The 23,580-nt window shown below is 35.9% G+C and overlaps 1 protein-coding gene across 1 annotated transcript; it reads right to left on the bottom strand.

Annotated features, from left to right (window-relative positions):
* Nucleotides 1-2,255: 2,255 nt before the first annotated feature.
* FGL1 (fibrinogen like 1) lies at nucleotides 2,256-22,143 on the bottom strand. The gene is made up of 8 exons (XM_082281428.1): nucleotides 22,018-22,143; nucleotides 17,068-17,141; nucleotides 11,706-11,886; nucleotides 9,107-9,266; nucleotides 8,287-8,384; nucleotides 7,260-7,348; nucleotides 6,485-6,672; nucleotides 2,256-2,652 (listed from the first exon to the last, which is right to left on the bottom strand). The coding sequence occupies exons 2-8, from the start codon at nucleotides 17,131-17,133 to the stop codon at nucleotides 2,493-2,495; spliced, it is 942 nt and encodes a 313-aa protein (XP_082137554.1). The 5' UTR covers nucleotides 17,134-17,141; nucleotides 22,018-22,143; the 3' UTR covers nucleotides 2,256-2,492.
* Between the last annotated feature and the right edge of the window lie 1,437 nt (nucleotides 22,144-23,580).

The raw sequence follows: 23,580 nt of genomic DNA, 5'->3' as shown, positions 1-23,580 counted from the left end.
TCCAAATAAACATATAAATGCATTATAAGATGTACAAAGATATATTTGATTCTTCTTCATTTTATGATTTCCAGTATAGAAAAGGAGTCAAATCTTACATCAGAATATCTCAAAAGCACCCTAACTCGGCCAAAAGATTTCATTAGTGTTCTTATAAATAAAGAGGATGGATTTATGCTGCAGTACATAAAAAAATTTATCGTAGATTTTATGAGCACAATCTGTACATTTTGAAAGGGTTTTTTTTTTGTGTGCTAAAGATCCAACTTTCCTATTGATAAATCCTCCTTTTTATTTTGGTGGAATATGATCTGCCTTGACACTCTCCAAATTCATGAGTTAATCTTTCCATTTTCCTGTGAAAAACTAAAGATGTTTTTTCAATTTCTACATAGTGGCATTCTGGTTTTTTTCCAAATAATTAAAGCTTTCTCCTTTTAGGGTAGCAAAATAATTTTTAAATTATTATGGAAAATACTGTACTTATAACAGTTTTTTAAACTACTCCAAAACTTCCATCACATTATTAATAGCCCACACCTACAGGCGTATGCATAGTTACATAGGAACCCATTTTAAGTTCTGTAATGAAATTGAATAAAAACACTTCATCAGATTTTCTGTTTTAATGTTGAACTTCTCTCTCTCTCTCTCTCCCCCTCCCTGCCCTGCCCCTCACCCCCCTTACACACACACACATAGGGTGATAGGCCTTCCTCTCAGATACTGAATGTGATTTGGTGTAACTAATGAGAAAAGTTCAAAATAAGCAATTGTAGAGCTGTTCATTGGTTCTCTCATGCATGGGTACAGGGATGTGCTAAAGGCTAGAAATCTCTAGGACGGTATCAATTGATACATCAAGAAAAAGACTGGATTATCTAGAATACCTGCTATTATCACAAAAACAAGAGACCTTGAAACTTCTATACTGCAGATTTTCATCAGCAACATCCTCCCTCCCTTTTCTATGCAATTCTCTCAAGGATTCCTTACAAACTTTTGTTTCAGGAGGATGAAAATGGAAGGAAAAATTGCCATGCGGAGAGTTACCATTCAGCTGACCTCTGTTCACAGCAATGTAGTTATAAACTGACCTTTACCAAAACTTAGTTTCAATTATGTTGTGTGACTGAAAGTGGCTGCCTTGTTCAAAACTGTATTTGGATGGGGGAGAGAGAGTGGCAGTTCAACCACAAAAGCAAAATTATTTTAGGAAAGCAAGCTTAGGTCCATATTTTTTTTGAGGCCTTCATTTGCATCTGCCCAGCAGAAATGGACTACATTTCATTGGATAGCTTTCTCTAGAGAGTGTTCCTATCTTCTCCATGGCAGCAAGCACTAATCAGCAACTCTTGTTATTACTGGCTATTAGAGTCTATTGGAATGCCAGGCACAAAAGCCAGGGGTAGGCAAAATCTCTCTTACCATCATTCTTGTACAAGAAAAATACAGATATGCAGCTTGAGATGGATAAAAGCCCACACAAGTACATAGAGCCTACACAAGTACATAGGAAAAGGAGAGGAAGTGACTGAACAGGACATTCAAATTCAGAGAGTTGTAAAGTCTAACAGACACAAAAACAAAGTAGAGATTTATAGTGTCAAGCACTAAGAACCTCTAAAATGACAGATTTTTGCTGCACATGAAATATACTTCCCTCTACACATGCCTTCTGTTCAAACGTTAGCTCACACTAAAATTAGTTGCAGCTTTTGTTAAACTCCAAATGTCAGTATATTAAAGTCCTTTAAAAAATAATAAAATTAAAAATAAAAGAAAGAAAGGCGTTATGGTTACCAAGAAGGAAAAATGCGTAATTACTGACCATCTAAAAATGTTAGACTGAAATGTTGTGGCCAGCCCTAGAAATGCTTCAGCAAACAAGAGACAATCCACTTCTCTATGCTGGATTCAATTGATTGTATCCTGGTAGCACCCCTTCTCTTTCTTCTATTCCCTGCCTCATTCTTTAAACCTTTTATGTATGCTATGTACACAACACATGCAACCATTACATCAGAGGAATTTACAGGAAACTCATTTCTGAAGTCTCGGACCTTTCCAAAGCAGGTATATCCCATCCACTGAATAAACCTTATGCTTCTATTTGAGTAAGTTTTTTTATTGTAGTAAGTACAATTAATTTTCATTTTTGAGACTGCACAGTAACAATACTGTTGTTTTTAAGGGTGAAAGGATTTCTAGTTACTGTAAAGCCAAAAATTCTCCATCTTGATGAAGATGTCCTTATTCCTAGGTGAACACTTGCCTTTTTAAAAAACACCTGGACCCATATTAGCATTAATATTCGTATTTAAAGGTTCATCAGCTATCTTGTCTTTTCACTTACATCTCATAAAACTACTTGTTGCAGAGGAATTTTTCAAAATGTACACATTAATAGATTGAGAAGTAAAAATATGCCCATTTTAATTTGGAATGAATTTCCTAAAAGATTCATCGGGTGACTCATGTTAATAGAATATTTAAACAATATTACGTTCAAAGTCTGCAGGTCTGACCTTCATGACAACGGATTTTAGGGAATACCACCACCCATGCCAGGTGTACCAAACAATCCCGTTGTCTGTCTCGGCAGTGTAGGGACCTCCGTAGTACAAGCCATTAAGGTTGGCAGAGTGACACCTGGTGGGAAAATAAAGGCAAACAGCAATAAGGCCTCCTGCCGAAGAGTTTCAAGCATTTGTTATTTCTATGCGAGTCAAACATTTTGCCATGTTGATGCCAGCCTAGTTTGACAGATGCCTAAATTTGCATTTGTGGATTCTGTGTGCATCAACAACAGTGGTTTACTTAGGGCAGAACTACAAATGTTTTTTGCTTCTTTTAAACAAAAGTGCTGCTTGTTCTTTCCATGTTTTCTGACATCACTAGTTCTTGGAGTTTTTCCTGCTAATCTGTTTCAGTGGAATATTCTTCCAGAGTTGTTCAGCATGAATGACAGCAGGGCATACACCATACTCTGGGAAAGAAATACTGTTGCAGTTTTTTGTTATTCCAGAGTAGCCCCCCTTAAGTTTTCCAGTTACATCACATGGTATTTTGTATGACACAACCTGAATACCACCATCAGTTTGCCTACTCACCTATGGAATTCTATTTACAAATAGATGAATTCCAACAGCTAATTACACACATGCACCAATTCACTGGATCATCAGAGCTGGCATTTTATTTGACTTTACAAAGTTGAGGGGTTTTTGTTGTTTTTTAACAGACTGAGGCAGAAATGATGTTATAGTTTATTAAATACAGTGGTTGAAAGAAACAAAAAACCCTAGCAAAACCCAAAAGGCTTGAATAGGAACAAGCACAACCTGGATACTTCCTTGGTTTCTACGAGAAAGAAGTTTAGATCTTTATGTGACCATATGGAGAGCAAACTGGCTGTTCCTTTTGCTGCACATTGTGATGAATCAGCTTGGTTTATCTGCCAGTTCAGTATTTCATTACAAATGCTGTTAATATCTAGCTGTTGAACACCATGATGATTCCAAAAGCAGACTTCAGAAAATATGCAAAGAGAAAACATTCCAAATGAACCTTATGAATATTGTTACTGGCAAATCTTAGTCTTTTTGGCTTTGCTTGCACTTCATTAACAAAGTTTTTGACAACAGAGATAAAAACTGTGATTAAAACCCCATAGCAAAATTCTCATCTACATTTATGCTTATTTATTGCTTACAATTTTTAAGGTCAGTTTTGAGAATGTGTTAATTGAAAGCTTATAAATAGTGGACGTCAAAAGTGAGTTTGTTTTTGAGAATGACAAACTTGTATCAGAGCTGGCATAATCTTTCCAATCATACAAATTCTGCAATAAGCAGGCACTCTGCCTACTTTGAATCAAAACACAGATTTCATTAAAAGAATCATAAGGAGGCACACTGTAATTTTGTCAACAGCAATATGAGCCAGTAAAAAGTCTTAATTAGTGCTGGGAAGCACGAATAGCGAAAATTACAGTATTCAGTATCCAAGTAGATGCTGTCTGAAGTAACTGTACGTACTAAATTAAAATATCTTTCTGGCATGTGATTATTGATATGATATTGTGAAAAATCATTCATTATTCACAAGTCAATAAATACCTTAAAGTTAGTTGGTGTTTCTCCTACCTATTCAACAGGCTAATATAAAGTTAAAAATACACTGCAGTAGTTTCAAAAGTACAATCAAGACTCAAATGTCCATGGATATTTTATCTGATTTATGTATTAACTGTGTGACAGATGTGGAAAAATGGGAGCTGGTTCCCTGAAGAGCCCTTTGAATTCTGTCTGGATTTACTGACTCCCCTGACCCCACATGAATATAGTTAACGCAGTCTCTGGGATGACTGGTGAGGCAGGAAGCTTGAGTTAGTGATAGCTGTCCTAACAGATCCCTGCTACCATCCATACATGGTATAACTGAAAATGGGAATGCTGGGGGAGAATAAGCTCATGTCCAACTAGAATTGTTCACTCTCAGTACTTATGAACCTACTGAGCTTTGCAATGCCATTGGTGCTGGAAAGCTTATGACCTGCAGGTATTACCAGAGTGAACCCAGCTCCGTAGATTTTCATTCAAGATAAAAATCTCTGTTAGAGCTTTGCTTACAAAAGGGGCCATTTTTCTGCAGAAGTCCAGGACAACAAATGCTGAGCTGTAGCAAGACCGGTGGCTTTAAACTAGATCTGAGCTACTTCCATGTGGCCTCACTTGTGTCACATCCCTTGGTTTTCATATTATCTGGGCTTTTCTGTATTTCATTAGTCCTGATAGCATAGAGCTGGCTATAAACAATTCCTTCATAGCTGGGAGCTCTTATACAAGCCAGCCAAGAGCACTAATTCCTTCTATATTTGCTAATCTGTGCATGACAAATACGTGTTTCTGAGTATTTCTCCTTTCTCTGCCAGTACTGTTCTTTTGAGTAGGACTTAGTGATACTGACATTTTCTGGTATTTCGCAGTTTTCAGTTTTGTGGGAGGCTTAACATTAAAAAGTCAATAACAAAGCAGTGAAATAACACTGTTCATAACTAATTTTCATTATCCAGCTAGACTGTCACTTTAAGAGCATGAGCTACACAACCATAATAAGAGCTAGCCTAGTAGGAGTCAGCTATCTTTAGAAGTTATGTAACACCAACTACAAGGTATAAATAACTGTCAAGTTCTGCTGTACAGCTGCTTTTGCAAAGCGGTCATTCTTTCGTCCAGATCAATCTAATGTCAAAAAAAAGTTTTTAAAAGGCAAAAAATGTATGCAGTGGTCTAAAAGTAAATAGTGATTCAGTCTTAATGAACTCCATGGTATGATATCAGCTTTATATGATTTGAGGTCCAGATACTTCTTTAAATCTACGAAAGTTCTGATACCATGGGAAAAGAATCTCCAACATAGTTGCCTTTCCCTTTTATATCTTAGCTTGCCCAAGAAATGCAAAAAAAACTTGTCTACATGTGACTTTTTCCATGTCTCAAACATTCTGCTGACTGGCTATCTATGCAAATACATTAAAATATATTAAAATAAGTAGTTAATTGTGAAACATTGAATTAATAGCTACATCATATCAGCTAAGGTGGTCACAGACTACTTACGAAAACAGAATTTGGCAAATGAGGAGTTAAAAAGAGAAACAAAGGATGACACAACAGAAACAATGGAGTTGATCCAGCCTGGCACCTCTTGCCAAGTGAACTGAGATCACAGTGAGAGAGTAGTATGCCTCCCTGAGCTGTATTTTAAATCTCTCTATTACATAGCTAGATTGCAGAGTTTCTTTTCATGGCTATATTTATCTAATTAATTACAGGAAAGAATATAGCTGATCTGTACAGGCTGTGCTAAGGCTACCAGTTTTATTCTTTCTTTTTGATTTGGTATATTGCATGTAAGTAGAATTTTAAAATTCTTTTATTGAACCCTATTTAAAAAAATCTTTCACTCAGTCCAGACATGCACACTGACAGAAACTGAGTGGACACATTACCATCTCCATTTAGAAAGGATAACAAGAGTGATATGCTGTGAAGTGAGGTGAAAAAAATGAGCCTTGATAACCTGGCACCAGTTTTGCTTGTCAGATATTTGCAGTGCTGCCACATCTGGTCTAATGCAACACAGGAGAAATGCAAAAGCAAAGTACATCAGGGATATATCTGCAAACTCCACATGACCTACTTGTGTAAAAACTAGTTACCTCAGAGGGGGAGAATTATCTCCTCCTCACTGCCTGATATATGGCAAATACCATTATCACAGACCAGCTTGAGCTGCACAGTAGGTGCTGTCCCTTCTAAGGTGAGCCTCTGTTTAACCAGCACTGAGATCTCTGCTAGGGGACAAGGGCACATTGCAAATAAATAAACAATCCCAATCTATCTTCTACCATATGTTATTATTTTATGAATACACATGGAGCAGAATGGTTGACAGTACCCATATAAAATAAAAATACCTGTTAAACCACCAGCCAGCCTTTTCCTCTTCAGCACAGTTCCCTTCATAGTTGTCATTATCCCTGTCTCTAGTACTGAATTTCATTCCTCGATGATCAGCCCACCATTTTATTTCAGGATGAAATCCACCAGTAAGGGAATCACCAGCTGTACCAGAGTATTCACCACAACTCATCTCATAAGAATGCTAATAAAAAATGTGAAGAAAGGAGAAAAAAAAGAAATTCCAATATGTCTTTAGCCCTTAGCATGTCCGAGAGTGAAACCACAAAGAGGAACCTAATCAGTTCCATTTGCTGCTATTTTTATGCTAAGAAATGACATGCCACTTAAACATTGTGTACTAAATAATGAAAGGCTGTAAAGATGCTTAACAGTGATAAAATTTATCATTAACCTTATGTACAAATGACCTAATAAAAACAGTGTTAGGGCTAGTTCGCAGTATACACTAACAAATCAGAACATCTTGTACCATTATTGTTGGTAGTGTCAACAAAAATAGAAAACTGCTTTTATCCATGTCTGCTAAACCAATTGATTCATATATCTTACAGAAAGTGTGAAATTAATGTACCAAAGGAAACCACTTTTATTAGGTATTTGAAAATTATAAGCATGCGTAAGAAAGAAAATGTAAGGTTCTACACAAACTTCTACACAAACTTTTCTGACATAAAGTTTCTTTATGGAACTTAGAAAACCTTTATGTCTATTGTTTGTCTAGAGAATCCACATTTTCATTAAAACTCTAGTCATTTAATATTTTATTACCTCTTCTCCTGCAACTCTGAATCTTGCATACTGTGCAAAACGCCGTTCTCCTTCAAAATCAGTTAGATCAATTCTTAAAGTATAATTCCCTTAAAACAAAAATACAAATTATTTTAGTTAAACTAGCCTATCTCACTACTTTTCAGACTGGGGCATTATAGTAGAAGATTAAAAGAAAATGTTTTTATCATGAATCTCTATCACCTCAGCATATTTTATGGGTTTTGTCTTCTTTCTTTACGCATATTAAAGCATATATTGCTATTCTTTGCCTTTATTCACCTGAGTCATCTTAGAAAATGTTAGAATTATTCCAATACAGATTTTCAAACATAGGGGAAAAAAATGTAAAAAAAGATGGCCTTACAAGTTTTACATTTTAGTAAGATATTTGAGGTGGTAATGAAAGCATACTGAAAATTGATCAATAAATGGTCACCTATGAAAATTAGATTTTTATACTCTGAAAAGAAATTAGTTATACTAGGATCACATCCTGGTGGCACTGATTTCCATGTGATTTAGCTGGCTAAGCCAGTGGATAAGTTTTGTATCTGCAGCATTCTACAACAAAGCAGAAGTTAGCTTACATTGAGTGACTATTAGAAAGATGGAAATAACTTTCTACTACGGGCCTAATCAACAGGACTGGCCTAGAATTACTTTCATGTAACAGCCCACACAGCTAAAAAGCCCTGACTAAATGTCTTGGTACAGCATATACATCACACTGGACTGTTAGTGATGCTGATGGAAAATGGATAGAGACAATTATTTTAAGGTAGACTCCTGTCTCCTGTTCCCGGTTTCACAGGGGCTCTCGGTGTGCTGGTGGCCTAAGGACAGTTTTGAACCTTTTGTTAGAAAACATACATTCAAATGTGTTTTTTCCTGAAACTGAGAGAAGCCCATGCAGACTCACAACAGAACTCAGGATTTATGGTAAAAAAAAGGGAAAACAAAAAAATGGCCTGGAAAGAGGGAAGAAACAGAAACAATAAGACTATTGTTGCAATACAAATCTTACCTTGATTAGTCAAATAATGAAGATTTTTGTTTCCAAGCCAAAATTCACCATTCTTCAAAACAAAATTTCCAAAGCCATTTTCATAGTCAGCCCAGACTCTGAAAAGGGTTTAAATTACTAATTTATCAAAAAAGCAAGTTTGCTTGGATGTTTTATTATACCATTTTAGATCACAGAATATCTCAAACTGGAAGGAACCTCAGGAGGCAAGCTAGTCCAGCGTCATCTCAAACCAGAGTCAGCCTTGAGATCAGACCAGGTTGTTCAGGGCTTGTCCGTTCAGATCTTGAAACTTCCAAGGATGGAGACTGCACATTCTCTTTGGGCAACCTGCTGAGTCTTTCAATAATTAAAAATGTTTCTCCTTATATCCAGTACAGACCTCTCTTGTTTCAACTTACGTATTTTGTTTATCATCCTCCCACTAGACACATCTGTGAAGAACATTTTTACTCAAAGAACTCTCATATTGCTTGCTTTTTTTACTTTTTAGATTTTTACTAATTGCAAAAGACAAGCTAGTACTTTACTGTCATTAAGACTCCTTGCTCCAACAGTTGTTAATGCATTTGACATTGAAGTGTCCTCATGTCAAATGCTCAAGTTGTCAGAAAAAGATTTGAAAGGATTCTCACAGAAGGCACCCAGAACCAGAAGTATATCTCATGGGGAAGCTGTCCCACAGAATAACAATTCCTCCCTTTTATCTGGGGTAACAACTTACTCATATACTTCTAAAGTTCAGATTTAACTTAGCTCCATCCGGTTTAATGTTTCTTCACTTTGTTTCCAGTTTTAATTACCAAGTCAAATTACCTACCTATCAAAATTCTGGCTGCCATCAGAACGTCTCTGAAACACAGTCCAACCACCTCCTTCAGACATGTCACAGAATGCAAGGAATTCTGTCGGACTCTGGATTGGTTTTATTTTATAAAATCCATTTTGCTTATGGCCTTCATTGTAGATTTCTGCACAGTCTGTTCACAAAACATTAATTGGACACAACATTTTTAGTCCTGTACTTACTGGCAAAATCAGAAATCAAGTCAATAACAGTAATCAAGTTATGATATGTAAAAGTCATATATGAACCACACTAATAAAATGAAATGTCTCTGCAAACACATTCCTTTGACTTTTGGGCATGTTTTTGGTACTTGTGTTGCTTTAAAACTTTGCTGGGCTGTAATTATTCTGATATATCTTTGAAATAATATCTTCCCACCATGAAATATTATAATTTTTGTTTCTACTTGACTAGCAAAATAATTCCTCTGTTTTAAGTGGTGTCACTTTTAATTTACAGTGGTATCATCCACATTAGAATCCCATTACAACCATAAAATTATATGTAAAACACACAGTAACCTTTAAAAACAAACATGTACTTCTACATCCAGAAAGTTCACAGAAGTGCCAGAAACAAAAGTATGAAATCTCCAGTGTTATAAGCAGAAACAATTGCGAGGCCTGATTCTCCTGTTCCTTCTACCAAATAGGTGCAAAAATATATAGAAGACTACACCCAAAAAGTGCAGTATATGTGTAAAATGATACCACTTTGACTTGGTACCATTCACAGTCTGGTCTCCATTGCTGTTGATGAATGTAATTTACAACAATAACAAAGTTCAGAGCTCATGGAAATATTACAGCAATGTAATTGTATAGTCTTATATTTCTTCCCCTAGGAATTAAGAAACGAAAGGAGTTCTTTGTTTATATATAATCTACCATCAAGCAGTCATACAGAAAAGATGTATAATTTTCAGCATTTCTGTTTTTCCTGGCTGAGGTAGAGCTGATTAACTTAAAGGAATTCTCTGAGTTGGCTGAACTTCCAGGCCTGGTTGGAACTTTATAGACTATTATATTTCTTTTCAGTGAAAGTGTCAGTGAAGATTAGACATAGAAAATAAACACTTTATACTGAAAAAAAATAGCTATGCCAGAATTTGAATAAACTCTAATAGAAAACATCATTTAAATAACAGCTAAGTTGTCTTTCTACAGAATGTGTGACTGGCTTAGAGAAAATAGCTTTTCTTGTCCATTAATTTCTTAGTAAGTTAGCAAAACACAAGCATATCTTAATTTTTAGCAGGTGTATATAGTGTGGAATTTCCTTCTCACTATCTAACTCAAATTATCCAGCTCTGTTGATATTAAAATGCTACAGCAGTTTGAGAAAATAATGCAGTGTGAATAGGGAAAGGCATTTTCCAAGCTGTCAAGAAAGTGGAAAAGTAATGGGGGAAAGAATCATCAGAAATGGGAACAAGTTGGATCTCTTATTTAGAATAACATTGTAAAATTATAAATTGAGGCATGTGCTAAGAAAGGACAAATACCTTTCAGAGAAATGTGGGTTTAATAATCTTTTCCAGTAACAAATGAGTCAGACCTAATAATAAAAATAAAATGTTCCAGGATGCTGATTACATAAGTACACCACTAAAATGAAAAGTCAGATTTACAACTGCTTTTAATATCATTTTAATGGTGTTTTATTATATTTGATACCTTGGGATCAAATGTTATATATATTAGTACTTCTTCCAGCAGCATAAGCACTACGAGTATATTCAAACAAGGCTATTAAAAATAATAGTAAGACTTTCTAGCAGTGGACAGCTCGAAACAAACACCGTCTAGAAGTCAGACTCCTAAATTGTATTTTCAATCCAACTATTGTTTTGGATGGTGTTTTATTATATTAAGAGTATGGGCCTCCCTGCAGCTTCTACAAGCCTTCCACGGTAGAGGGAGTGGATCACCACCAGAATGCTGGTGAAATTACAAAAACAACTTTAAACCAGTATTTTAAAAACTGTGATGTCATAAGCTGAATCCAGCTCAGTCAAAATGGTGCAATATAGGAATATTATTAACGTTAGATGCAGATGGCATTATGCCAGGCTTATGTGTGTAAATATGGATGTCTCAGGGACTTTACAAATTGGAACAAAGTCAGTGTGTGCTTGTAACCCAGGCAACCATTTGAACGTATGAATGTGAACTAATCCTGTTAGTTCTTTTTGAGATTGTTAGAACTTCTGACATTAGTCAAAGAACGGTGTTTAGAAATCTGTAACTCCTGATTAACATTTTGTAAATGTCTATTATTGGCTTTTATCTGTTCTATTGCTGATATTTATGCTTAATTTATTGTCCACTGACTGTTTTTGAATTATGTACTATTAATAAATCAGTAAACTTCTTAAATCCATATTTGATTTCTACCATCTGACATTAACAATTTTTCCCTGCACAGCAGGTCCAGGTAAAAGCACTGTGTTTTAAACAAACATTCTACGATGAGGTTGTAAAACAATAACTCAATAGGCCCAATTGTGCTAAAGCTTCTGGGTATCATTACAATGAATGGAAATGAAAAGAATAGCTTAATTTCTAACCTGAATACTGTCTTTTTCCTCCCAAGTCAATGACACTGTTTTCATCTTCTCTGTCACTGTACTGAACCTCTTTCTTCTCTAATAGCTGTATAATTTTTAACTGCTGCTGTTTCACACAGTGTTCCAGAAGCCTCACTTGGCCCTGAAGTTGTATCTGCTCTTGAAAACATTTCTGTAAATTCTAGAGAGGAAAACATATCTTATTGTAAAATCAACAAATTTTTTGTGATACTTAACATGTGACACAAAAGAGCCAACTAACCAAGCCATAAATAAAATTTAATTTGAATAAAACATTTTGGTCACAATTTCCTACAGACATGTTGACTTCCATCTCTATTGCTACCTTGTTTAAAATTATTTCCTATATTACTGCATATAATATACAAAACATACATATTATTCACACTTTGCAAAAAGACCTTTGCTTTAGTGCTACCAGTTCTAAATGCAAACACGCATCTGGGACTTTGAGGAAAAACACTGCAGTACAGGCCCCATCAGAAGGATGGCTTATCCTCTATCATCTTCCATGCACAGAGATTTTCTATCCAGTGAAGCCTGCTACTAACATTGTGAAGGTTCTAAAGAGTTTTAAAGAAATGCAATCCACATGGATATGTTTTCAACTTCATTGCGCATTTTTCAAATGCTTTTAAATGACACACTTCTTATGATAAGAATCCTAACATTGCCAACATAAATATTGTTAAGTTTTAAACTCATTTTTGGCATGCTGAAATAGTCCCTAAGAAGTTATGAATATGCATGAAAAATAAAAGTCAAAACAAAAGTTAAAGTCAATGTTGTGCTGTGACTTGTGTACTTAATTTTGCCATGCAGAGTGGGTGAGAAATGTGGCAATTCTGATACAGTGATACCTAGCACTCACTTGAGCCTCAAGAGCTGGAATAGCTGATCCAAATTCCGACATGCTGAATGCATGCTGAGCAATAAATAATTGGTTTTAAATTAAAGACTATGGTAAAACAGCCAAAGTGAACAGAACCTGATCTAGAGAACTTAAATTAAAATAGTCTGTATGGTTTAAAATAGATATTGAATAAATTTGATTTCAGTGTGAGGGAGAAAAGCCTTTGGAAACATAACACAGGTTTTGCATCAGTAACACTGCAATTTTACATGAGCAGAGTTTAGTTGCTGTGGTGCTTGTAAAAGAGCACAACTAACACCGTAAAGGCAAAATCAAAGGGTGACCTTCTGGAAATCTGACATGTAAGATCAAATTTGCAGTAGTTCTAAATTGGTGCTACATTACTCATAGGGAACATTATTTACAGGTAGACCTGTGATATTTGCCATCCATATGGAAGAATTGATATCTCAGAACATTGCCTTATCACACCAAGCTATAGAAATGTCTGCAATAGCATACTGCTGTGCACAGTGAGGCACACCTTAGTGGTGTCTGCACACTTTCGTTTGCACCAAGCTCAGGCTTCACCCACTGTCCATTAACACTCCCAGCAAAATATTCCACTTGGCTGCAATATTTAGTTACACTCAAAAATTTGATCATAAGACTGTGCAGAACAATCCTGAACACAGACTCTGCCTTAAGTATTACTGAAGTGTATCAGAGACTTGCTTTAATCCATACTTAACAGCAATCTAATATACATGGTGAAATAAAAGCATGGGGAAAAAAATATACACATATGTGGCATAACCAGTCAGTTTGTCAGCGACCTATTGGAGAGGGAAAGGTTCAGCGGGCTGCTTTTGGGCCGCCCAGTGGGGCTGCTCGGCCCGCTGTGTGTGCGCAGCGCTGAGCCACGTGCTGGCCGAGGAGCTGCTGGGGAACCATGGTGACTCTTGGTCACAAGGGGATGCTGGAAGGCCAGAGGCACATTTCCCAAACACCTTTTTTAGAGGGACACAGCAGCCCACGAGCCAGTAATATCCCGGAAGTCAGCAACCGGAAAAGATTTTCAAGGCAAGGTTCTTAAATAAGATAGGACTTCTGCTATATGAGATGCCTAGCATATCATCCTTTTCTTCTAGCAGGAAACAAGAGAAGAAAATAGCTAAAATATATGGACATACAAAGTTGCTACAGTGGCTAAGGGGGATGTTATTTGACTATACGAACTGGTTAACGTGGGACATGTTGCCTATTACAAAGAAAAGATGCACTATTTATTGTACAGCCTTTCCAGGGTGGTTGTCTCAATTGTATCTGCAGCTTCATACAAATCCTTCACAAAAGTTGAATTTTCTATTCAGTGGGAATGAATTCAATGGGAGATTCAGAAGAGGCTTCCTTGACAGGTGTCTGCAAATTGTCATTCTAGTCCTGTATGAATACAGAAAATTAGAGGACTGCAGAGCTTTAGAGAGAGAGAAAGAGATGCACAGGTGGATTGAGAAAGAGTGAATAAATTTTAGAAGTATTGAAAAAGTATTTCCAGGCTTGCCCTGATCAGCTAATGCTAACTATAAAAGAAAAGCTGTCCAAAAAATCCCATGTTCCCAGTCAGATCAAATATTTATTCTAATCATACTAAGTTCAGAGTGATAAAGGAGCCACCATGCCACAGTTACCGGTTTTACTGAGAAAGTTAGCCTGTATCAGTCTTAACTCAGTACTCACAACCTTGAAGAACACGGTAAAATGCAACAGGAGAGACCTGGAAATGGTGGCTCCCAATGCCAGGCCCTTGTAATTGCATAGACAAGACTTCAGGTGGGGAACCTCTCTGACACATGGCCAGATCTGAGCCACAAAGTGCTTCCATTCTGGAAAGAGCAAGACACGGTGCATTTGAGGAGAGGCAGCTACAGGCAGCTATGTGTGTTGCTTTCAGGTGTAGCAGAAATGCATCTATCAGTTCCCCTTTTCATACTGCTAAAAACAATTCTCCTACTGTGATTAAATTATATACTACAAGTATAGAACTTCTGAAAAAATATTACCTTACCTTAGAAAATCTTGGTATTTAAATTCAGTATGACACCACTTCATATATCGCAATAAAAGATCCTTTCCTTTGAACCAAATTAAACACAAGCCTGCAACAGGCTGTGTCTCTATTATTCTTAAACTTGCATTTTAAATCCATCTTTTGTTATTGCTTACTTAAAAATTATGAATCAATTCATGAAAGTGAAAAACTAACTATGAGCTGATTCTCATCTACTTTACAGACAATACACTCATGATAGGGTGAACAGCAATATGTCTACATTACACATAGCAATTTCTGATTAAAAAGGTTTTAAGCTCTCAGTGACAGTAAATTAGAAGTGACAATCAAGACATCGCTAGCCATAGTGAAAAACTGCAGCATAAGAAAAAAAAAAAAAAAGATTGAGCAGAAATAAAATTTAGAAAGTAACCTACATACTAAAAGTACTGGTATGTGATACTTTCCTTTCTCTCCCTGACTTCAGCCTTCTCAGTGATGTCTCTCTCTGTCAACTCCAGACAAATCCCATTAGACTTTACTGCTGAACAGAAAAACCACTATTCTCATATTTGGAATTCCATGTCTATTTTTTCCATGGGACAATCACAAGGTAACTGTAACTTCAGTTGGATCAATGGGGCTTTTAGATCTTCAGTTTACAAGATTGAATTGACATTCTTTCAATGTGCTGCTACACTTTTTTTCCACAGGATAACCCTTTTAAAATCATTGGAGTTAAACCAATGCACAGCTGAAGTAATATAGAAGCAAAATGTAAATTAGGGTCATAAGTCAGCAGCTAAAACATATTGCTATTCCATCTGTTAGATATGGACCAAAGTTAAACCATTACAATGTTGAAACACTCAACAAAATGTGAATTTTACTGTGACTCTGTCCAGTGTACTGTGGTGCCCACTGATTGAAACCAGACTGAACACAACCTGTTCTGTCTGTTTCAGTGAAGTAACTGTTTGCACTGCACATTGAGAAGCAATTATCTAACAACTGCTGACAGCTCTGCTCTTGGGCACACAGTCCCACATTTAAGCAGCTGCTGCAATTAATGTGCATTCACTTTCATTATTGTGTGAATTATTTAGCAGCTAGTGACCTTTCACTAAAATTATTGCTATAAATTAGACTCGGAATACTTTATGAAAACTATGAAAAGACAAAGTTTTTACTTGTGGTGCTATTTCCTATACTTTTTAGAACACAAACTACCTCCAAAATATCTCTATATTGAGATTAGTGTTTTAATGAGATTAAAAGGTGAAAACTTTGAGATTAAGTTCAGTATATTCCTAGTTCTTACTCAGAGGGTCAGTTAAAGTTTATCCACAATATTCTAAATGAAAAGTAATAATTAAAAAATAAGTAAATGCATTTAACTGTAATGCCTCATTTCTCAGTAGGCCTCTGCAGAAATTAGTAACACTTTTTTCCACGGAGCAGAAGTGATTACAGTCAGGTACTTCCCATTCAGCCTCTATAAAGCTACTTATCTGAACAAAAGTTTTCTATAAGGTAACATAAGCCACAAACAATAGTTCTAAATTCCTCAACCACTTCTACCTAGGCAATTATGAATCAAGAATTAAATCCCTTTAGGCTTCTGCTATTTAGGACCTGAATATCAAACTAATAAGGACAGCCATGGCATGCAGTGCAGGGTTGGTGAGGCTAGAGGTATGTGATTTTGTTAGGGTTTTTGTTGGAGAAACAGAATATATATAGGAGAGGCTTTTGGGAACTTGAATTGAAGGAGCTTTGATCATTGTGTCTGAGGGTGAATTATAATGTAGTTACATGGAAAGAAGTAAGAATATAAAGTTATGGATCTTGTTTGAGAAAAAGTTATATGGCAAGTGGACAAGGTGGAAAAGGACAGAAGCATTCTGCATACCAAGTGTCAGTGACCAGAAATACCACTGCTGCAGCCACCACTTCAGGAGTTCCTGGGCTTTGCCTTTCTCTAAGTATGCTGCTCAAAACAACAGGTGTTATTCTGAGTTACCATTACCCCTGAATGGTAGTATAAACATCTTGTGTGCCTTCAGTACAATGTGCCTCCAGACACTATATGGTATCTCTTTTAGGAAAGAATTATAGATTATTTCATATCAGATACAGTCACAAACTGACTGGATTTCTTTCTTCAGTGCCATTGCCTAGTGATTTATCTTCCGTTGTAAATTTATGCATTTGTTTCCTCTTTCCTTATTGGAAACTTGTCCCCACTGAACACCATTTGAAGCTATTTCCTCATTCCTTCATTTTTTTATTTTTATTTTTCCATCAAAGGTTCTTCCATCCCGTGTAGAGATTGTGAGCACTATGGAGGGCATGTGCATTGTGAACACTGTGGAGGATAAGGTATGCAGTATTTAGAAGAAACTCTATTAAAAAAATTAATTACTAGAACTTACAGAGCTGCCAATGACATCCATCAAGCTGGCTGCAAGGACAAAATCAATCATTATCAAAATCTTCATTTTGAAAGCTGTGAAGTAGAGGAACAAAGGAAATACTAGTTAACTTCAACATAAAAACTAAAATTTGCACTTGACATCTTAAATCTTATTCAAAAGAGTCTATTTAACCTATAATTCTTTTCTTACAATTTGTAAATATAATGTATATGCAGGATTCATTACAAATGTCTAAAATAGTCTGATAAAATACAACTCCAAAAGCCAGTAAAATGAGAATTTATCCTTTTAGGCCACTTTGTATTAGAGGTCTCCATGTATTTTAGGACAGCTATTAAAGATTCAAACTCACATATTTTATTTTCAAGACAAAAGCAAAAACATTTTAAAACAAACTGAAAAACAGGGAAATATTCCTTGTTGGTCCTTTAAATTTGTGAGAAAGCTCTCTGTCATAGACAAGTACTTAAAATCTGAATTGGTCTAGTTGTCTTTGAACTACAGATTTGTGCAACTTTTGTGCACCAGGACAGGATCAAGACAATTTTACTGTTATAGAGTAATTTGGGGGAAAAATCCAAAATAGTTATCAGCTTTTATTCTAACGGTGACAAGGATGACATCTTTAAACTGATAGCTATGGATACTTTGTACTGTATGACCCATAGCATTTTAAATCCCATTGTTTCATATGAAAATTAATTTATAGGCCAAGCCAATCACCACTGTATCTCACTGCCTTGCAAACATTAGCTGATAGAACTTCAAAAATTTTTTGTGAGACAGATGCGTGCTTTTCACAGACAAACCAAGGCCTCCAATCAATAAAATATTTACATAGATTATACCTAAACCTATTCTGAATTAATTAGTTAAACTGCTGCAAGCTATCAACTGAGGAATCTTTCTTTTTCTTTTGTAACTACAAATATTTTCATTTAGCATATGCTAACACCTATTTAAACCAGAATATGCTTCCACTCTGCTTTTCCTACCATAGAGTTATTAAGGAAAAGATCTCCAAGATCATCGAGTTGAACCATTAACTTAAGACTGACAGGTCCACCACTAAACCATGTCCCTATGCACCACATCTGCATTTCTTGAATGCTTCCAGGGATGGTGACACATTAAAGCATTTGTGGTTAGACAAAGTGTAATGCCTATAATAGAGATTAATGATTTGATACCAGCATGTGCTTATTGATACACCAACTTTACGAAAATTTCCACTCATGTTTCTACAGAAATTGATATAAAACATTAGTAGGACTTTGGCAGACGGTGCTTTTTACTGTACAAAGATAAGCAAGGTGCTTATGAGAAGTATGTTTTTAAGTTCGTGTAAAACTGGACAAGTCCAACTGTATTTTCACCAATCTCTTAAAACTTCATGCAAGATGAGAAATTACAGCCTAGCAACAGCTACCTATAAGATACTTATGATGCTTTTTAAAATTACAGTTATTTAAGTAACTTAAATTACAAAATTGGTTTGGTGTTTGTTTGGGTTTTTTTACTTCTAAGGTTTGCTGGTTTGAAAGCATTGTATCTGAAAGCATAGTATCTGAAAGCATAGAGTTTTGAGGCCCAAGTATATCTGCATAAAGCTCATTATCTCACTTCTTGCACAGGACTGATGCAGACACAAAATGTTGAGGGTACTCTGTACCTACTGACCCATGTTACAGGAGCTCAGAAGTCTTTTAAAACATTTTGGACACATAGAGCATCTATCACTAAGCTGCAAAGCACTGTATAAGCTGATGTCTGTATCTGAGGATTCCAAAGGAATCCATTAAAAATTACCTATAAAATGCTTCTTGAGTAAAAATGTGAACTGAAAATCTTAGGCTAAGTTATTTCTATGCCATAAACTTCCTGAATTTAAAAGCGTAAATTGTCCTTCATACTAAACAAATAAATGTTACACCATTTGAATTAGAAACTTTACTAGAATTCAGTGCAAGTTCTGATTTTGTTTGAAGTGGTAAATCCTATGAACTACAGGCTTAAAAAATGGGTGGTGGTGTGTGTGTGGGGAATCTGCAAGAATTGCCTGGCAATGAATCTGTTATTTAAATGTCAGAGGTTTCTGCCATGATTAAACATGCACTTTCACCTTACAACACTAGTAATTATAGCTATTGCAGTCCCTTCTGTTTTGAAAGCAGCTGTTGCCATCTGTCGGGATGACACTGTCTGTGACAGGAGTGACCAAAGAGTACATTAGCTGTCTGGACAGCCTGCAAAAGATATGTCTCTGATAACTGCTGTCCTGACTCCTTGCATACTTTAAATATGTTTTCTAGGAGAGAAGGGACTTTATTTTTTTCACTGGAAGATTCATATTTCATACATTCTACTTCACCCCTGTTATTTTAATTATGAAAGTACAGTATCCTCCCTCACATTAGTCTTAGTATTTGAACTGTTCTATCATGATTTCACTGACTGTGAATGCCTGAATACCACAATCATTCTCAAAAAAAATCAATCTTAAATGGATTGCACAGCTTTACAACTCCAGTATTCTTCTTCTTTTTGAAAAGACTATCAAGTAAATCTTGCATACTGTTCAGAGAAATTTTTGCTAGTTAAAAAAAAAAAATAGAAGACTATGAGCCACAATCAAGGCAGGTAAGTCCCTTACAGCATGTATGAGCTGCTATGAGCAAGCTGCACAAAAAGAATGAATAGCTGAGAATTGTAGAGTGTGTGCAGTTGGTTTAGTTTGTCATCTTTAGATGAAGTCACCTTTCTATTTAAGGATGCCTCTTTCTAAAGAATGTTCCTCTTGTGGGGAACTTCATAAGGGCTGCACTTGGAAGACAACTTAGCATGTCAGCTTTAATGCTGAATTAAAACATCCTCAAAAGACATATCAAAATATAATAATAGTCTCATACATTTCTAAATTTGATGATTTAAATACATTGGTGAAGATATTTTAATCCTCTAGTTTCATTTTTAAGAAAGTGAGCTGGACAGTAAACTCAAGATGGAGTATTGATCCTGTAGTCACTCAAAATATAAGCTCACTATGAATGTCAGACAAGAGGCTTATAAAGAGGGAGAAACTGAGAGCTCCATTTGGCAGATCTACCAGTCAGAAACAAGAAGACACAAGGTAAAAAAAAAACACAGAGGGCCCTCTAGTGGGATAAGGGAAACCAAAATCTTTATGCCACTGTCCTCCAAAAAAAGGGAGAAAGTCAAAAAGAATAGGAAGAGACATGAAAACTCAAGCTCTGAAAGAAAATGGGCAACTTAAAAGCATTTCTCTTCTTCTGCCCAGAGAAGGCAGAGGACAATCAGCAGTGCTGGTCCTGGACCTTGTACCTTTAAGCCAGTTTCTCAGCAGGCATAAACTCCTGTAGTTTGTCTATCTCGCAGTGACATGAGATTCACTGAGTGGTCAACCTTCCAGTGACAAGAAGAGTGGTAAATAGGGTCAAGCCCCTTACATGTTCAAAGCACTTTGACACTCTACTCAAATCATCCGGTTCAGACATGCAATTACTGTGGGTAACTTTTTATGTAGTTACCCACGTTTCTAAGAAAAGTTTCAGTAGATGTTGTATTAGTAACAGTTCTCTTAAGGTGCACATCCATGGTCTTCAGTCACATGGAAACCTAAAGTTCTGTTCATGGGAAGCTTAACATCTTGCTCTAGGAAGACTCCTTTGAAAGTCAGTTTCTTAAACTAATTTCTTCAGGCCTTTAAATATTTACCCTTGTTTTATAGCTATTTGCTGAAAACACACAATTGAATAAAATACTTCACCCAAAAAACCTGCAAAAAGTTACAAATTTTCATCCGTCACCAATGAACCCAAAGAGTTAATAAGTATTGAGAGACTTCCAAGACTTTTTTATAACACCTGTGTTGATTTAACAAAAAGAAAAATCCACACGAATTTGTACAGGGGATATGCCTTTCCAGGAAAATCTTAATCTCAGACAGTAGACATGTGGATTAATTATCACACATCATGCTAGAGTGAGAAAAACTTGGTGTTACATTTTCAAGTTGAAACACAAGCCCTTAATGGTTAGCTGAAAAAACAAATCATTACTTTCTGTTTTAAAGAAATGAAGTTTGAGTGCAACTCTTGTGAAACCTTGAAATTTTATCCCTGGGGTTACTCACTTACTATTCCAAGATTACACCTGGAATATGCATTGTACAGTCATGCAGAAATTTTTATCCAAAGCTTTGGAATCCAAATTCCAGAAAGACATCTTTTTTCTTCTCTGTGCCTGGGCTTTCTTTAAAGGATACACAGACAATCAATCCTATATTCAAATTTCCCCTGAATTTTATGTTTTTTCCAAGTCTTTAAATAACAAATTACTAAGTACATTTGATGACATTAAAGAAGTTCTGTGTTATGAAAATTTTGAACCGTTAGAATGTTCTTATATTTTTGAATTTAAGAGATAGCAAACTAGATGGAATACAGATGCCTGTTTCTGTTGGCACAATGTCAATATAACTTGAATTGCTAATAAATACAATAATATTAAGAGAGAATCTGCTGAAAGGATAGAAAATGACTGGAAGGTTTTTTGTTTGCTTTCTTAAAATTCGAATGATTAAACTCATGCACAGATTTTGCTTTGTTTAAATTTGGTGGTGTTACAAAAATTGCCCTGTTTTCCTCATCTGAAAAATAATTCATGATTTTATTTACTTTCAGGTTCTAAAAGCAGCCTTGTTCATACAGCCACATAGTAATACAAATTTAGAAACTGCAGATTTGAATATTGGGTTTATTAACTACCTAGAAATGCAGGAAAATATCTAGATCCTGGTAAAACATTCATACATCATTATCAACACTGCACCAGTTATATGGCTTTCAAAAACAAATTGCTTTTAAGCTATAACTCTAGAAATTAGCCAAACTTCTTTCTTCCCTCATAGGTACCTTAAATGTTTACCTTTAACTTCTGGACAGAACTCAAAGTTGTTAAATCTTCTTAAGCTGATGCAAAAATTCCAGAGCCCTTCCCAAGCTGCGCTTGTTTTTGCTATTAAATTCTGCAGAGTTGAGGCTTACATCTGCTATGAGTCACTGGGCTGGAATGTTCCTGAGAAGTTGCCGTTATCAAGACTAAATTGCAACATAAGAAGGAGATGACGGTAATTCTGTGCCTAACACAACACTTCTGAAACAAAAATAAACCAAAAATAACAAAGGATCATCCACTCCTTTTCGCTGTTGTGATCCAGGAAATTGCTCTCTGTATCATACTCAGCTTTATACTCCACTCCTTTTCGTAGTCACAGCCTAAATCTCTTAGGCTTCAGAGGTACATAGAGAGTGTAACTGACTCAATGGATTTAAGATAAAAACCATAATCACTCAGACTAGAAATTACATGTCAGAGGTGTTCAGGTAAAGCTGAAGGGAAAAAGAAAAAAGTGCCAAAAAAATCTTGTGTGATGTGTTTTTTAGTCAAGGCACAGAGAAGCACAGCATCTCAGTGACTTCATTAGACAAAACCATTTTCTATATGAGCTTTTTAGAGTCAGACGAATACATCAAAGAATGTTTTAAAATACAATTTGTTTTGAGTGTTTGCCCTTCTCTTATGCTGGCTCTTCCCAAGAAGTTCAATAAATGAGCATGCTTAAAGGAATGTGCTGGAAGAAAAGAAGTCTTAAGGAAATCCTGAACAATAGCAATAAAATGAGCTTTACATTCCACAATATAAATACAGAATCACAGAATGCCCTGGGTTGGAAGGGACCTTAAAAGTTACCTAGTTCCAAACCCCCTGCTATGGGCAGGGACACTGTCCACTAGACCAGGTTGCTCAAAGCCACATCCAACCTGGCCTCAAACACTTCCAGGGATGAGGCATCCACAATTTCTCTGTTCCACCACCCTCACAGTAAAGATTTTCTTTTTAATATCTAATCTTAACCTACTCTCTCTCACTTTAAAGTCCTTCCCCCTTGTCCTGTCACTATATGCCCTTGTAAATAGTCTCTCTCCATCTTTTTTCAGAATCACAGAATATTCTGAGTTGGAAGAGACCCACAAGGATCATCGAGTCCAGATCTTAAGTGAATGGCCCATACAGGGATCTGCAACCATGGCATTATCAGCACCCACACTTAGACCAACTGAGCTAAACTTAGGGTCTTAAGGTGCCCTTAAGGGCACATGTAGGTGCCCTTCATGTGCTTCCTATTGAAGACTTGTTGCAAACACCCTCAGAATAATTTCTGGTGCATTATTTGGAATCTGGTTACCTGGCAGTATTTCTCTTTACTCATTACATTACATCAACTAGTTAAATTCATATTCTGAATTTCAAATATTTACTAATTATAGTAAATTACTCCTGGGAAACTGACACTAGGAATTATTCTAAAATTCAAGATCATGCAGCAAATAATTTTTACTGAGAATCTTACTATGACTAATGACTTTTTCAAGGAGGGACATACCTGTTCATAGTGTTACTCCTAACCAGTAGTTACTCAGTGGGTGG

The sequence above is a fragment of the Coloeus monedula genome (assembly GCF_965178545.1).
Source record: "Coloeus monedula genome assembly, chromosome: 5".
NCBI classification, from domain to species: Eukaryota; Metazoa; Chordata; class Aves; order Passeriformes; family Corvidae; genus Coloeus; species Coloeus monedula.
The sequence above is the reverse complement of the archived record's forward strand: the minus strand, read 5'-3'. Positions and strand labels throughout refer to the sequence as shown.